The sequence below is a fragment of the Drosophila miranda genome, chromosome XR (genome assembly GCF_003369915.1).
Source record: "Drosophila miranda strain MSH22 chromosome XR, D.miranda_PacBio2.1, whole genome shotgun sequence".
Lineage (NCBI taxonomy): Eukaryota > Metazoa > Arthropoda > Insecta > Diptera > Drosophilidae > Drosophila > Drosophila miranda.
This window is the reverse complement of record NC_046674.1, coordinates 28023683-28041878: the sequence shown is the minus strand read 5'-3', so window position 1 is coordinate 28041878 and position 18196 is coordinate 28023683. Positions and strand designations below refer to the sequence as shown.

Sequence of the window (18196 nt, the reverse complement as noted above, 5' to 3'; positions counted from 1 at the left end):
TCTGCCACACCCACCACAGTCCCCGGACCTCAATCCAATTGAACATTTGTGGGAGGAATTGGATAGGCGCATTAGAAAGCGGGCTATAAGGACAAAAGCCGACCTAAAACAAGCCTTAATGGAAGAATGGCAAAATATAGGGGAGGAAACTACTAAAAAATTAGTAGACTCGATGCCAGCTCGCTTATCGGCCGTCATTAAGGCTAAGGGATTAAACAATTTGCCAATAAATTTGTTCATCGAAATATACCTTATTTTTTAGTTTTTTAATTTTTACTATTACTATGTTTAATTTTTTGAAATAAGTTTTTTGTTTATGTATAAAAAATACTTTAATCTCTTTGTTCAATATACTTTTTACGATTTATTTTCATTCCAAGGGTCACACGGTGGCCAGAAAGTTTAAAAAGCTTACTGTGCCAAAAATTTAGTTCGTCACTGTACATATATATGGCCGTTCTGCGATCCACTCTCATGCGAGGACACGGACGATATCGATGCAAGAGATGTGGCTTAAACCATATGCTCAAGAATGCCGGTGCACACTCGAAGATGGTGGCCATCTTTATTGAGGGTCTGGCCAAGATCAAACTTCTCCAGAGCCACGCGAATGGTTTTAAGATTTTTTTGTATAATAATAACGCAATAATAATAATATAATCAAATGGGAAAGTTTTGAAACATCCGCCATACATCGATGCATTGAACAAACATCGATGTTTGATTTTGACAACATCGATGGACATCGACATCGATGTTTTCATTCAAATTTACATCACTAGTGTGGTATTCGCAAGCGTTATATTTTTTAATAAACTTTAACTAACTTAAATAAAAGGCTGGCCGCTGCTTTGGCAGAGAGGTCGGTGTCAGCACCGTGCATAAATGTATATAATATACATATAAGTGGATATGTACATATATATGGCACGTTCTGCGATCCACTCTCATGCGAGGACACGGACGATATCGATGCAAGAGATGTGGCTTAAACCATATGCTCAAGAAAGCCGGTACATGCTCGAAGATGGTGGCCATCTTTATTGAGGGTCTGGCCAAGATCAAACTTGTGAAAATGTGAATGTGAAAATTTGTGAACGGGCTAACAAAATCATCTCTAAGTACTTCACTAGTCATGTAAATAGCCAATAGCTAAACCGGAATACATGTGCTCATACTGATGGAATGCCTCTCTTTCAACAGGTCGAACAAACACACGTCCCACAGGTACAGATACACTCCGAGGAGAGGATTCGTTGCGGAGGTTCTAGTAAGTTCCGAGGAGAAGTTTGGATGCGGAGGTTCAAGGACGCTCCGAGGAGGATATTCGTTGCGGAGGTTCAAGTTTGCTCCGTGGGTAATATTCGTTGCGGAGGTTCAGGTACGCTCCGAGGAGAAGTTGGGATGCGGAGGTTCAAGTACGCTCCGAGATTATTTGTTGCGAAGGTTCAAGTACGCTCCGAGGAGAATATTCGTTGCGGAGGTTCAAGTTTGCTCCGTGGGTAATATTCGTTGCGGAGGTTTAGGTACGCTTTGAGGAGAAGTTGGGATGCGGAGGTTCAAGTACGCTCCGAGAATATTCGTTGCAGAGGTTCAAGTTCGCTCCAAGGAGAAGTTGGAAGGCGGACGTTTAGGTACGCTTCGCAGCAGCAGCCAAACCATGAAGTAAATATACAAGGTGGTCTCGTCGGTTAAAGTGAGTGAGACGGCATATGTTGATGTGGATTAACCCTTAACAGGCCCCTGGGATTTAAAATTTCCTATTATAATACAAAGAGTTGCACTTTTTGTTTATAGTTTTATTCTTATTAATTTTGAATTGGCAAGCAAACGGATGGATATTTTTTTGTTAAGGTTGTCGGCCTCAACCATTTCCTCATTTGCATTTTTATTTACATTTATTTATATATTTTCACACGCCAAACTTACTCTGTTTGCGTGTTCGAATTGACGAAACCATCTTTTAAACTTTCTTCCTCTCTCTCCGGCACGGCGTTATCAATCAATTTCTTCCTATTATAAGTCTGCCCTTTGTTAGGAGCAGACTTCCTTCATTTTTTGTTGGGGGCACGTAAGGGCGAAAACTTTATGAAAAAATTCGTCCGCAAACAACCTTCCACATCAACAAGCAAACACGCACGATAAGGGACGACACGAACGAACTTCGGCTCCCGACGAGACCTATTTAGTCATTCACAGTCCAAAGATAATATTAATAGAATAAATAAAACCGTTTTTAGATAATTGAAACAAAAAATTTAACTCGATTAGCATTTTGCGCTCAGCTTGCATCGAACCACGCGACTATCGATATGTTATACAAATTATTCATCTGTTGAAGTCCGGAACGTTCGAAAGCTTTTCGCTGGCTTGGGTCCAAAACAGACAAGTAAAATCAGTTAATAACCAAGGCAAGCCAATAGCAACAGCATCATCATCAGCAGCAGTCGAGAGAAACTGGTTTCTGTAATTAGCATGCACATTTGATCGCTGAATTATGATTAACGTTTTCATTTCGCAGAATTTTCTGTTTTTGTCGGAGTCTGCTCTGTATTCAAGGGGCCATCGAAAGTATTGAAAATCGTTAAGACCGATCTGTCACGGAGGCAGATGACCGGATCACGGATGGCTTCTTCCAATTGAGCAGTAGTCGCCCTCAGCCTGTTTGCCCTCCTGCTGACGCAAGGAAGCGTTGATGTTGTGGATGCGTGACGTAACCAAGGCAGCAACCAGCGCAAAACATCATCCTCATCCAGCTCCAATGGTCATGTGACCCAGCCCAGCTACATCACGAACGGACATGCGGCCGGCAACTCGCATGCGGACGTGGCCAAGCTGAGTTATCCCAACTACAACTCGCAGCCGAATCGGCCGAATGTGAATGCGAACGCGAATCCGGCTTCGGCTCCGGCTCCTCAAGCTGGCTGGAATGTGCCCCAGGGTCCGCCACCCGCCTACTCCGCCTCAAATCCCGTAGGCGGCGCTAGACCAAATGTGCACGAGCAGGCGCCCTCCTATCATGCACCCAGCTATGGGGCAGCTCCGCCCAGCTATGGTGCCGCTCCGCCAAGCTATGGAGCAGCCACCTCAAACGTCCATCAGCCTATCACGGCCACCCAAAACCATGGCACCCAATATGCCGGAGCACCACCCGGAGCCACGTACTATCCATCGGGCGGACACAATGGCTACCCAAGCAATCTACCAGCCGGCGCCACCTACTACCCCTCGTCGGTACATATGCTCATGGGCGGGGGCTATCAGCCGGCAGCCGCACCGCCGGGGGCCACATATTACCAGGCTGGCTCTGCTCTGCCTCCAGGGGCCACCTACTATTCGCAGCCACCCCAACAATCATCATCAGGCCTGGGCTTTGGTAAGTTCATCTCTCTCTCTATCTCCTCCACTCTAATACGGAAGCTTTTCTGCAGGAACGGGTCTACTTGCTGGTGGATTGGGTGGCGCTCTGCTTGGCCACGCGTTGACCCCCTCCGGCGGCAGCTCATCGCAGCCAGCTGCAGCTGCAGCTCCTGCAGCTGCCGGTCAGGACCTCATTATCATCATCAACAATGGAGTGCCGGTGAATGCCAGCGACGGCACCACAGCTATCAATGCAGCTGGAGTAGCTGCAGCAGCACCAGCACCAGCACCAATGAACACGACCCAAGATGCCCAGCCAGCTGCAATGCCAGCTCCCATGGCGCCATTCAGTCCGGAAACCTCCAATATGACCGTGCCTAATTCGGCAGATGCAGCTGCAGCTCCACCGCCACCCGGTGGCATAATTTGTGTGCCCACCAAGGTCAATGAGACAGATCCGGCCGACAGCACCAAGATGATTGAGGTGGAGAAGATCGCCTGCTATCCGGCGCCTCCGCCACCGACGGCAGCACCCGGCGAAGGACCTGCTCCCATGGCAGCGGCCCAACCAGGGTCTCAGCAGGTGCAGACACCCCCGGCGGCCTCCTCATCGATGGACGCAGCCCTCAAGTCCAGCGCTAGCGGAGCCTCACTCCTGGCACCTGGTGGTAGCCTGGGCCTTTTGCTGGTTGCAGTCGGTGCACTCGCCATGCGTCTGACAGCTCCAGAACTTTCCAATTCGTTTTAAATCCTCTATTATCCGGTTTTAGTACCATTAGTCACTCCACTGTTAGCCGTCCACTGCACCCACCACCCCTAGTTGACCACCCCTGTGCGCAGCTTTTAGGGGCCTTGAAATGATTGCCGCAGGTTACCCAAGAGTCTGTTTACGCTGGCCAAGATCGATATTCCAAATGCGTTATGGTCCCGCTCGCCATGGGCGTGGACAAGTGACAAATAGCACGTGTTAATTGGGTGAAAATTGTTTATTTATTGCGTACCCTCTTCAAACTACAGCAGTCAGTGTTCAGCGACATCCCGTCTTAGTATTTCCAGCTTATTGTCTCGATATATTTATATATAAATATGAACTTATACATAATGTATACCCAAAAACCGTACCCATTTACGTGAAAGCGCGTTTCCTTAACTTAACCCTCGATTGTGCCTGTGAGCCTAAGATCCATTCAGTCGTCTCTCAACAACGAATCTCTCACAAGTTTGAACCAAAAAGACATTCGAATATATAATACCCTTTATTCTCAAGTAACGAATTATGTAAGCAAAAAAAAAAAAACGAAAGTACTAAGTACGGCCCTAAAAGGGTTTGAATATTTTTCTAGAATTATAATTGCTGCACGTTTGGCATGTGTCTGTACTTATTCGACAATCCTGGCCGTTGGCCTGGACACCGAGTCGACGGACAGTGTACCATTGTCAGTCGTTTACCATTCACACACACATGCCGCTTGTTTTTTGTGCAGTTTTCCCCCCTTCGGAAAATGTTCGAAAAGTTGAAATTCAGTTAAGTTTTTGGGCAAGCTAAAATAATAGAAAGAAGAAGAAATGAAAAAAGTGAACAATTAATGGGAAATGAGAAAAGTACTTTTTTGTGTTGTAAGTTGTGCCAAGTACTGATAACGTTTAAGGTGTGAAAAACTCGTTTTTAAATTTAACAACTATTTAAACTATAAAAAACTACTTACTAAAACAAAACGACAAAAACAAAAAAAAATGAAAATTTATAAACAAAATCTACTATTATTATTTAACGACAACAAAAAATGCTTTTGATGTACATTTTATACACAAACACCTAAACACTCTCAATCACACATACACACACACACGTGCCAAAAAAGTACCACACACTCAAACTCATACACAGACACACACCAAACCACAAAAGTACTTTGACAACTCGATTCAGGAACAGCAGAGGAAGAAGACCAAATGAACCAGAACCACAACTTCAACCAGAAAAAAAACAACCAAAAATTTGCTTTGCCATCACAAGATTTGACAAGATTTAATTTCGTTTGGTTTTTTTTTAAACGTTTTCTAATAATTTCTAATAACTAAAGGCAGTTTGTACTCTTTAAAAGATGATGAAAAAAAGAAAAAATGGAAACTCTATACAGAAGAAGCTTAAAAGGAATACCGATGGGAAGTGAGTTGAAAATGAAAGCGCAAGGCAGGGGAATACTTTTAAAAAAAGGCATATTTATACCCGATACTCAAAATGAGTATTGGGGTATATTAGATTTGTGGTAAAAGTGGATGTGTGTAACGTCCAGAAGGAATCGTTTCCGACCCCATAAAGTATATACATTCTTGATCAGCATTAATAGCCGAGTCGATTGAGCCATGTCTGTCTGTCCGTCCGTCCGTCTGTCCGTCTGTCCGTCCGTCCGTCTGTCCGTCCCCTTCAGCGCCTAGTGCTCAAAGACTATGAGAGCTAGAGCAACGATGTTTTGGATCCAGACTTCTGTGATATGTCACTGCTACAAAAATATCTCAAAACTTCGCCCCGACCACTTCCGCCCCCACAAAGGGCGAAAATCTGTTGCATCCACAATATTGCAGATTCGTGAAAACTAAAAACGCAGAATCATAGATCACGACCATATCTATCAGATTGCTGAATCTGGATCAGATCGGATCATTTTTGTAGCCAAAAGCAAGGAATCAATTTGCAGTGGCTACGCAGCGCCCGACGTCACGCTCAGACTGATTTTCTGTCTCTCTCGCACGCACTCTTTGTCGTGTCGTTTAATATTAGCGGCGTCTGCCAGAGGAGAGCCATACTGACTTAGTATCGGGTATAACTGTAGAGTTGCGGTGTCCGCAGCAACTCACAACGTTCCCCCTCGTTTTTTATATATGTATGTACATATACAAGAATATTTATATAACAAAGAAAAACAAAAAGATAAAAAGGAAACGTAAAAGTAAAAGAAAAAGTAAAAGTAAAGGAAGAAAATTGAAGAGAGAAAGAAAACGTTTTTAGCGGTACAAACACGAGTACAAATCAAGAGTTTTATTATTATTGTATTTTTTATTTCGAATCTTTTTTTGGTCATCTACATCTATGAGAATGGAGTTTTACATATTTAAATGAAAGTTTTTAAGCCATTACTATACGAGCCATTATTACGATACTATAAGGCAGGAAGGAAGAAGATAGATAGGGAGGTAAGACAGGAGACAGAGACATTCTTTTTAAAACGCGAAGATAACGATTAGCGATAGCGATAGGGATAACGATGTGAAGCGAGTTTTAACGTAAGCCTAGCCAGCAGCAACAGGAACTTAACGAAGAAAGCCAACTAGACTAGGAGTACAGAACCGTTAACAAAGCAGGAAAGCAAGAAAGCCGGACAGCCGGAAAGCAGAGCAAAGCAGTAAACCAGCAAATAGCCCAGCACGCAAGACGCCTCTCACACAGTGAAATCGACGATAGGGAAACGCAGACACGCAGAAAGAGAGCTAAATGAAAACTAAACTATAATGAAAATAGCATTTGAAAAAGAGATCAGATCATGAAAAAGTTGAATAAGAATAAAAAAAATAAAATACAAATTGGGGGTTATTTTGTTTAGTTTCGAAAAGAAAAAAATTTGGACGCAAAATCCAGCCAGAATCAAGAGCAGCAAAAATCAGGAATACCAGCAAGGACGAAAAGAGTCAGCAAAGTTAGTCAGAATGAAACAAAATGAAAGGAAAATCAGACCCACTCTGAAAGACGTCGCGACACAAAACAACAACAAATTTCCGAATCTGTACCAAACAACTTAGCGAAACGCAGAGATTGGAACAGCGGAACAACAGATAAAGTAAACACAAAAACAAAAACAAAGTGAGAAAACCAGAAACCGAAAAACATTTTTCAATGCAAACGAGAAAACAAACATGAAATATAACTTTCAACATTTACTATATATTTTTAGCGTTTAAGATCCCATCCCGAAAATGGAAGAGAAATAAACCTATTGTGTCAGACCGTAAGGAAATGTACTAAAAAAAAAAAAACATTAAAAAAGCCCCAAAAAAATAGGGAAACCAAAAAAAAATAATCAAAGAAAAAGCTACAATATTACTACTACAAAAAATAAGAAAACAAAAATCAAGAAATTTTGATACACCCCCCTACACATACACACACACTGAATTCTCTATGTGAAATTCAAAAGGCGGAACCACACTCTATTCGTAAATTTAAATGTATAACACAAACACAAACAACAACCACAACAGGAACCAGAAACAGAAAAAAAAATCTGCTATAGTTCTACGAAAATGCATGAATAATATTATGTATAGCCTGTTCGGAGCAGAACCCAGCCGATTAGCTGCTTGCCAAATAGCACCTAATTCTTCGGCCCTCAGCCGCTTATTTTGTTTGTTACTTATGTCTATGTCACTCATTTGTTTGTTAAAGCTCTGCGCTTGCTTGCCCTGCTAAACGCTCTCTGCCAGCTCGCTCTTCGCTATCTCCGCTTTGCGTCTGCCTACCGACGTCGGCCGAGCGAAGCTGCGCTTAGCGATCGGAGCGGCAATGTAAAGGGCAGGCAAGCCACACTTGCAATTTGGATGTCACGCATTAAAACACACTTACATACACCTACATACACGCATTGCTGGCTATTAATTTCTCTGTCGCGACAATTCGGTCAGTGCAGTGCGGTAGGCAGTGCAGCGAACTCACTAATACACACAAGCGGAGTACAAAGCGGAATCGGACAGCTCGCACAGCCGCACAGCTAAAGGCATTAGCTGTAATCCCTTTGCTTTCGGTTCCCACGTTTATACGTATACAGGGTGTCTTTTTCGGTCGTGCTGAGTGACTCTTTTAAAACCTCAACATGGCAGCACCTGAGCCTACCAATGTCGCGAACGCAGCAATGCCGAGTGATGTAGATTTCTACAAGCACAAGGCCGAGTCCATCGCGCGCCAACTAAAGGCCATGGATCGCTTTCTCACCAAGGGAGAGCTTGCCGAGTTAGATGAGGCAGAACTTCAAGCTCGCTTAGAGCAGATCGAGCGAATGAATGCGGATTTCGATGCCGCTCAAACGAGCCTTGAAAGGCTGGATTTCCTGCAGTTAGCCCATGATGCCCGGCTGGACTTTTCGAATGTTTATGTCAAGGTTAGGTCTAGGCTGTCGCGGGAGTTGATGGCTGCTCGCACGGTAAATGTTGCCAATTCAACGGCTCGGCATACTCTCGAGGGGAATTCGTCGTTGTTCGCCTATAATAGTATAGGCCGTTCTCGAATGCCCGAGTTGCAGCTTCCGCGATTCGGTGGGAGCTACATGGATTGGCCAGAATTCCACGCGATGTTTTCGACAATGGTGCACAAAGACCATCGTATACCAATCATCGAAAAATTCCAATATCTTCGTGGATGTCTAGATGGTGCTGCGCTGGATACGATTCGTTCCTTGGAACTTTCTGAGGAGAATTACGACAAGGCGTTGAATTTACTAATGTTGCGATTCGATAATAAACTGTTACATTTTCAGGCACACGTCAAGGCTCTTTTCGGGTTGCAAGGGGTGGAGAAGGGCTCGGCTATCGGCTTGCGCGCGCTCAGCGATAAAATCAATTCGCACTTGCGTGCACTTCAGACCTTGGCGACCCCGCAGGAGATTTCCGATGGGTTGCTGATCTTCATCATAGGCACGAAATTGGACCACAAGACCAAGGAGAAATGGGAAGAGAACTTGCCGACGTCAGGATTGCCTCGGTGGTCAAGCATGGCCTCATTCTTGGAAGCAAGATCTCGGATGCTGGAAAATTTGGGATCGGCTATGGTAACAATTCCTAGCCAGCAGGTGGGAGAAAGTAAACCTAGCACCCTAATCACCTCCATTAACGATCATAATAGCTCAACATGCAAGTATTGCAAATCCTCCGATCACTACATATCCCGATGCCAGGCATTTATAGATCTCCCTGTTTTTTCTCGATACAAGGAGGTGAAGAAGCGCCATTTATGTCTAAACTGCCTCAACAAAGGCCATTCATTGCAACGCTGCAAGTCAGGGGCATGTAGAAATTGCCAAGCCAAGCATCACACACTGCTCCACATGCAGTCGGGCGCTGACGCTGAGTTGCCGTCGCCGAGCACGGAATCGACCCAGCATGATCCTGCAAGTGCCCTAGTAGCAAGCAAATATATTAGCCCTCCCCCCTCGAGTCAGAAATCTCTGCCTAGCCAAAACGTGCTGCTAGCTACTGCAATCGTATATGTCAGGGGCCGTTTTGGATCGCTTATTCCATGTCGTGCCATTTTAGATTCCGCTTCTCAGGTTAACTTTATAACATCGAGACTCGCCAATCAGCTGCAGTTAGATCCTCACCCGTCTCACGTTCAAATCGCCGGTATTGGAGAGTCAATTCTACCATCCAGCAAGGCTGTGGACATCGTCCTGCAATCTCAAGACGAAAGCTATCGCGGTTTCCTCTCTGCAATTATCACTGCCTCAATCACAGGAATGCAGCCTAACTTCGGCCTAGACGCAAAGGATTGGCCAATGCCAAATAATCTAAAACTGGCTGATCCTAATTTCGCCAAGCCCCAGCGTGTCGATCTGTTGATAGGTGCTGGTTTGTTCTTCGAATTAATGTGCGTTGGACAGATTCGACTGTCAGACCAATTGCCAACATTGCAGAAGACGAAACTTGGCTGGATAGTGTCAGGAAGTATTAAAAACTCTGAGAAAGCCCGTGCGGCGCTAGCAGCCGTTGAAGATCCCCCTGTCATCTCCGCTTGCGAGACTAATTTGTGCGATATTGTAAGGCGGTTTTGGGAAGTCGATGGAGATTATTCGCCCTCATCAATTTCGGAGGAAGATGTTCATTGCGAACAGCATTTCGTCACAAACTGCATTCGCCTAGAGTCCGGAGCTTACTCCGTGCGTTTGCCAACCAAATTCAGTCTAGAGGAATTAGGAGAATCGTATCAGCAGGCGCTACGTAGATTTCTCAATTTGGAGAGGAAGCTAGCAAAAAATGCACAGCTTAAGGCAAAATATATGGAGTTTCTCCAGGAGTATCGTGATTTAGGACACATGTCGCCAGCTTCGCGGCAGTCAGACCTCCCGCAGTACTTCTTGCCTCACCATTGCGTCCACAAGCAGGATAGTACAACCACCAAATTACGCGTAGTGTTCGATGGATCTGCCAAAACAGCGTCTGGAGTATCACTGAATGATGCGCTAATGGCTGGACCCACCATCCAACCTAAAATTCTGATAACTCTGCTTCGTTTCCGCTTTTTTAAAGTCGCCTTGTGTGGCGATATCTGCAAAATGTACCGCTGTGTACGCGTTTCCCATCCCGATACGCACGTGCAGTGCATCCTATGGCGCAATGACCCGAAGGAGGAGATTCAGGTGTTCAAGTTGGAGACTGTTACTTACGGAACCAAACCTGCCGCTTTCTTAGCAATTCGTGCTATGCATCAATTGGCAAATGATGAAGAGTTGCGTTTTCCGCTTGGCGCTGATGTTGTTCGAAGAGATTTCTATGTCGATGATCTCATATCTGGAGGGGACAGCATTGATTCTGTCATCAAGATTCGTCAGCAGGTAAAGGAGCTATTTTCGAAAGGATGTTTTCCCATACGTAAATGGTGTTCCAATGAACCCGCTGCTTTGGAAGGCGTATCGGAGGCGGATCGCGAAAAGTTCCTTACCCTTCATGACGGGACTGAAGTAACCAAGGCGCTTGGTCTAGTTTGGGATCCCACCACGGACAATCTTCTGTTTAGCTTCGCTCACGTCGGAACCGCTGCAGGCCCAATATCGAAGCGTTCGGTCCTGTCTACACTAGCTAGGTTCTACGATCCTCTTGGGCTCATCTCTCCCATCATCACAAAAGCTAAAATATTTATGCAGTCGCTATGGAACGAAAGCCTAAAATTGAATTGGGACGAAAGCCTGCCCCAGGATCTACATACGACTTGGATTGAGCTGACTTCGCAGTTGTCGATGGTTAAAAACTTTAAGTTTCCACGTTACGTGCTTCGGCAGCAAGCCAGATTAGAAATGCACGCGTTTTGTGATGCGAGCCAAGCAGCATATGGCGCCTGTGTATACATGCGTTCGGAAGCTCTTGGCATTGTGCAAAGTCATCTCTTATGCTCTAAATCCAGAGTCGCGCCCTTGAAAAGTATGACTATCCCCAAGCTTGAGCTGTCCGCTGCCCTCGTATTAGCCGAACTAGTGTCCACCATAGTTAAGGGATTATCAGCTCCATGCCAAATACATTGCTGGTCGGATTCGTCCATAGCCCTTGCCTGGATTCGAGAATCACCATTGAATTTTAATATATTTGTTTCTAATCGAGTTCAGCGGATCCAGGAGCTCACCGCTGGAATGACTTGGCATCACGTGCCCACAAAGTTGAATCCTGCCGACATCATATCACGTGGATCCACGCCCGCTGAACTAATGGATAGCAGCCTTTGGATCTCTGGACCACCATTCTTGCGTCTTGAGAGCTCAGAGTGGCCTGCAGGCTTGCAATTGCCGACCGATGTACCAGAACGTCGTCATGCAGCATTGGTTGTTTCAAACGAAAGGGATGTATCGTACGATTGCAAATTTCAAAACTCATTCGGATCCATGCAGCGCGTCTTTGCTTACATATATCGATTCTACATTCTCAAGGACAAAGGCATAGCGCGGTCGAAGGGTCAACTTACCGTAATCGACATCAAAAATGGTACGCATTTGCTCATAAGGGCAATACAGCAGCAACAATTTTCGGAAGAGATAAGGGCCCTCGCCAGCAAACAGGCCCTACCCCCAAAAAGCACGATGGCCTCACTGAATCCATTTCTGGAAAGCTTTGGATTGCTGCGGGTTGGAGGCCGCCTCCAAAATGCCGAATTGGACTACGACGCGAAGCACCCGATCCTGCTTCCTAAGGGACATCCTGTCACTGTCTCTATTATTATCTTCTTTCACGAAAGGTTTCTGCACGCAGAAGCTCAAGGATTGCTCGGACTGCTTCGGCAAAAATTCTGGCCTATTGGTGGACGCAAATATGTTGCGGGAATCATTCGCAAATGTGTTAGATGCTTTCGTTTGAAGCCAGTGCTGAGGGAACATATCATGGGAAACTTGCCTGCGGATCGCGTAAGGACTAATCCAGCATTCCACACAACGGGCGTTGATTTTTGCGGACCCTTTTATCACAAGTCGGAAGTCAAAAGCAGGCCTCCTATCAAATGTTACATCGCTGTCTTCGTATGCTTTAGCACCAAAGCAACTCATTTGGAAGTCGTTCGGGATCTATCTACAGAATCCTTTCTGGCAGCATTAAGGCGTTTTATAAGTCTACGTCCCAAACCTCGAATCATCTGGTCAGACAACGCTACAAATTTTGTAGGAGCAAAAAATGAGCTTTTGGAGCTTCGGCAAATGTTCCTCAGTGATCCTCATACGTCGGCTGTGTCACATCTCTGCGTTTCTAGTGGAATCGATTGGAAATTCATCCCCCCTCGCTCACCTCATTTTGGGGGTTTGTGGGAGGCGGCTGTTAAAGCAGCTAAATATCATTTTCATCGCATCGTCGGGACCTACATTTTTACTCTTGATGAAATTTAGACCTTGGCTTGTGAAATCTCTGCTTTGTTAAATTCCCGTCCGCTTTATGCAATTACAGAAAGTCCCGATGATCTAGATGTGCTCACGCCAAACCACTTTCTCAATGGAGCCCCAAAAGCTGCATTCGACGAGCCAGATGTGACGCATCTCCGGGTCAACCTACTTAGTCGATGGCAGCGGCTGTGTCAAATGAAGCAGGCGTTTTGGAGAAAATGGAGCATGGCGTATCTTTCGATTCTTCAGGAGCGGAGCAAGTGGCGGTCATCGTCTCCAAACATCAAGCTAGGAGCGCTCGTCATGATCAAGGAGGAAACGCTGCCACCATTAAGGTGGCCGCTTGGCCGCATTGAGAGCGTCATCCCAGGAAAAGATGGAACCATCAGAGTAGCCGTCATCCGCACTCAAAAGGGCCTTTTCAAGAGGGCCGTTGGAAAAATAGCGGTTCTGCCCCTTCAGGATGGATCTGTTGAAAGCCTTTGCCTTCCAACGGGGGGTGAATGTTCGGAGCAGAACCCAGCCGATTAGCTGCTTGCCAAATAGCACCTAATTCTTCGGCCCTCAGCCGCTTATTTTGTTTGTTACTTATGTCTATGTCACTCATTTGTTTGTTAAAGCTCTGCGCTTGCTTGCCCTGCTAAACGCTCTCTGCCAGCTCGCTCTTCGCTATCTCCGCTTTGCGTCTGCCTACCGACGTCGGCCGAGCGAAGCTGCGCTTAGCGATCGGAGCGGCAATGTAAAGGGCAGGCAAGCCACACTTGCAATTTGGATGTCACGCATTAAAGAACATATCGTAATTTTATTTCTGCGCCGAGTTTTATTTAATTCGAAATAATTAGTCGGCCGATTGGGGATAAAAAACATTATCTCCACAGAAAGCATTTGGCAAAGGACTTCTTCCTTTACAAGGACAATTCACAAGCGCACATGGACACTAATAATTTGATTGATTGCGTGGCTCTGTGCAAAGATTAAAAATGCATAAAAATATCAAGTGCACAATATACATTTTCTTATTTACGAAAAATCATTTATTGAGTAAATTTCTTTTCGATTTAATTTTTTTTTTTCACATGTTCACAAAATTTTATTTGGGTTTTCTAATTTTTTCCTTGCCCTTGGGATACAATGCAAGCTTGTGGGTTGTATTTTTTGTGGGTTTGTATTTGTGTTAGTTAGATTTTGATGTTTGTTTAATTTGGTGTGGTAAATTTTCGTATTGAGCGCTAGCAATTAACATTTAATTACACCGAAATGGGGAAAACATCTTACGCAGATTAGTACGAGTATACATCTATGTATATTTGTATAAGTTTTTGGTTTTGGTTTGGGGTACGGGTACGGATACGGATTGAAATTATAGAGAAGAACTTTGTAATTTTGATAATTGGTAAACAAATGCCATTTACTCGCTGGTAAACACTTGGTTCTAAACTTATATGATACAACGGCAGACATGACATGACATCCATTAGTACGTTATATCTCTAGGGGGCGGTTTGCTTTAGCCTATGTAATGTCGTTTATATGGTTATATGGTTACTGTGTACTTTATGGCAGATATAAACATACACAGAGTGTGTACAGCACATACATATGGATATGTTTTTTTTTTTTTTTTTTAATTCCATTTAATTGCTCGTATTTACAACTTATTTTATACTTAAAGCAAACTATATTAAAGGTTAGACTATGCAAGCCCAACATGTGTGGTACGGCCGTGAAGCAATGCTTCACACATGTGCAGGCTTCGTTTAGACTACAGTCCAAGTTCAACAGGAACTGGAATTCCTGTGTGTAAAACTGATTCTTCCCGCTTGGGTCGATTGCTTGATCTGTGCTTTGTATCGGATCCGACCATAGTGTTGTTAACCCGAGCCCTTCCGCTCACTATACCTGAAGACGCCTACCACCCTACTTTCGAGGTGTCGCTAGATATGGATTTCTAGCTATCTTTGTTCTAGGTCTCAAAGAGTCCTCTTCAAAAAATCCCTCTCTTTACCAGTAAAGGTTTCTTCGGGAGTACCACAAGGCAGCCATCTAGGCCCCTCACTCTTCACACTCTTTATTAATGACTTACCTTCAGTATTAACATACTCTCGAGTACTTATGTATGCGGATGATGTTAAACTCTGTGTCCAGTACAAGGACATTTCATTTCATTCTCGCTTGCAATCCGATCTCAATAACTTTCAGTCATGGTGTTGTGCAAACTTGTTACACCTTAATGCCTCGAAATGCAAAGTTATGACATTTAATCGTTCTAGCCCTTTGTTGGCTCCCTACACCCTATTTGGTGGTTCTCTTGAGAGAATTACCCTGGTGGATGATCTGGGTGTTATGTTAGACCCCAAGTTAAAGTTTTCCGAACACATTTCTACCATGGTAAATAAGGCCATGGGCGTGCTTGGGTTTATAAAGAGGTGGTCAAAGGAATTTGACGACCCCTATATAACAAAGACTCTCTATACCTCGCTTGTTCGTCCGATCTTAAAATACGGCTCCTGTGTATGGTGCCCTCAGTACAAAGTACACCAGGACCGTATAGAATCAGTACAGAAAAACTTTTTACTCTTTGCTCTGCGGGGCCTTAACTGGGATGCGGGTGTAAGACTCCCATCTTACTCTAGTAGACTACTATTAGTAAACCTCCCATCCTTAGTTAACCGTAGAAAAATGCTTGGTGTGATATTTATGCACAACTTGATCAGGGGTGACATAGACAGCCCTGATCTGTTGAGCCGCATAAACTTCACGATTCCTATTAGACTGACTAGAAATTTTATACCGTTGTTCCTTCCACTTTGTAGATCGAATTATTCCTTGCATGAACCGTTTAGGGTCTTATGCTCGGATTATAATTCCCTCTACCATATTATATCCACCACTAATTCTCTTCCTCTTATTAAATTATTAATCCTTACACACCTTTCTATTAATTAGTAACTGTAGTGGTATTTGTACTTTGATTGCATGCTTAGTTTCTTAGTTAGTTTAGTACTAATTTTCCTCGAATGTTAGTCTAATAGCTATCTTTCTTGCATGTTCGCGTTTGGTTCGGCTACGCACCGCGCGTCATGCGGCAGCGCCCCTCGGTCGGTTGGGCGGGAGGAGGGCTGCGTTTTGCCTGGGATCCGCTTGTAACAGCCTTCTGCTGGTGTCACACGGGCCACTTGACGGTGCAGTAACTGCATCGCCTCTTGAAAGATGCAGTCATTGCATGTCAACGTCCAACGTAACTGGACTCTTGTCTGGTGCTCAACAGCGCGCAGTTCCCTCATAATGGTCGCCGCGAAGCAGCTCGTCGCCTCCCAGATTTCCGGGGACAGGAGCATGCACGGCACCAAGCTCTGCTTGACTACGGCTCCACCCAGCGCTTCTTCTAGCCGCTGGCGCTGCGCTGCGAACCTGCCACACGAAAATATCGCATGCTCGGCATCCTCCTCCACGTAGTGCCCGCACCAAGAGCATTCTGCGGAGTCCGCGTGCCCGAAGCGATGAAGGTAGCTTCGGAAGCAGCCGTAACCACTGAGGAGCTGAGTCAGGTAAAAGTTGACCTGCCCGTGCTTCCTGCTTACCCACGCGTCGATGGACGGGATAAGCTGGTGGGTCCAACGCCCCTCTCTCTCCTGTTTGCACGCCATGCGTACCTGCCTTTTCGCCGCCGCGTCCATTCCTCTGCCATGTGTTTCCTGGTAGTATGTGGACCGTTCATCCGCCAGGAATTCCAGGGGTGCTATGCCCGCGATCACGTGTGCGGCCTCGTCCGAGACCGTTCGGAAGGCACTGGTGATCCGAATCGAAGAGAGGCGGTGCGTGGCTGCCAGACCCCGTGCGTAGCTCGCTGTTCGAAGGGCCTTTGCCCAGATTGGCGCCGCATATAGCATCACCGATCTTGTGACCTCGTTAGCAGTTGTCGCCGCCATTGCTTTGGTCCTCGGGTGTTCAGCATTAGCCTCGAGAGCGCACCGCTGGTGGTCGCCGCCTTCGTGCCCATGTAGGCCAAGTGCTCCCGAAAGCAGAGACGTGTGTCCACCAGGACACCAAGGTATTTGATAGCGCGCTTAGACGAAACCAGGGTACCTGCCACTGAGATGTTGGCCGTCTCGACTTTCTTCCGGCTGGATACCAGCACTGCCTCTGTTTTGTGGGGTGCGAGTTCGAGCCCGACCAGGTCCAGCCACTGTTGAATGCGCGCTATCGTTTGGTTGCAGGTCGTTTCCACGACGGACAGGTCTTTTGCCACCACTAGGACAGCCACATCGTCTGCAAAACCCACCATGTGTACTCCGTGGGGGAGGCTGAGTCGCAAGATGCCGTCATACATTGCGTTCCACAGAGTGGGGCCAAGCACTGAACCCTGCGGGACGCCTGCCGATACCTCGTATTCCTCCGTGCCAGCCTGCGTGTCGTACAAAAGCAGCCTTCTCTCAAAGTAGCTTTGTCCATCCGCTGCAGGTACCTGGGTGTGTCGAAACTCTCCAGCGCCCTTAGGATGCAGCTCCACCTCGCCGTGTTGAACGCGTTCTTAATGTCTAGGGTGACTACTAGGCAGTACTCTTTCCCGCCGCCTTTCCACCGAGTGCCGGCAATTGCACCGGAGGCAATGTCCACCACCTTACGAACGGCGTCTATCGTGGATCGGGCCTTGCGAAAGCCGTATTGGTGCGGTGAGAGGTCGCCAGCCTCCGCGATGGAGCGTTCCAGTCGCGCGCAGACCACCTTCTCAAGCAGTTTACCCGCGGTGTCGATTAGGCAGATAGGCCTATACGACGACGCTGTCCCCGGCGGCTTGCCTGGCTTGGGAATAAGCACTAGCTTCTGTATTTTCCACCTCACAGGGAACACTCCTTCCCGAAGGCACTGATTTAGCAGCTTCGCAAAGATGTCCGGACGCGTGGAGAGGGCGAGCAAGAGGGCTCTGTTCGGGATAGAGTCCGGCCCAGGAGCCTTGTTCGGCCCAGGCAGTGCTTCCGCGCGAGCGCTGGTAGCGTCGTCGAGCTTGGTTGCATTCCCGGCGTAGCGCGGCAATGTCCTCGTTCCACCAGAACACAGGTTGGTGGTGGCGACCGTAGTGCTTCCTCTGCGCCATGGTGGCAGTGCATGCTGCCTCCAGATGCTCCATGACATGGTTGGCCATGCATTCAGCATTTCCATTCGCCGTGAGGTTGGACATAAGCTCCATGAACAGGGCCGTATTGAGCGTTTCGGCGCGATAG

At 46.1% G+C, this 18196-nt stretch overlaps 1 protein-coding gene across 1 annotated transcript; it reads left to right on the top strand.

The window, feature by feature from the left end:
- The first annotated feature begins 2147 nt into the window (after positions 1-2147).
- Positions 2148-4657, top strand: LOC117186413 (predicted GPI-anchored protein 58). The gene is made up of 3 exons (XM_033387177.1): positions 2148-2466; positions 2522-3376; positions 3432-4657. The coding sequence occupies exons 2-3, from the start codon at positions 3241-3243 to the stop codon at positions 4106-4108; spliced, it is 813 nt and encodes a 270-aa protein (XP_033243068.1). The 5' UTR covers positions 2148-2466; positions 2522-3240; the 3' UTR covers positions 4109-4657.
- The last annotated feature ends 13539 nt before the right edge of the window (positions 4658-18196 follow it).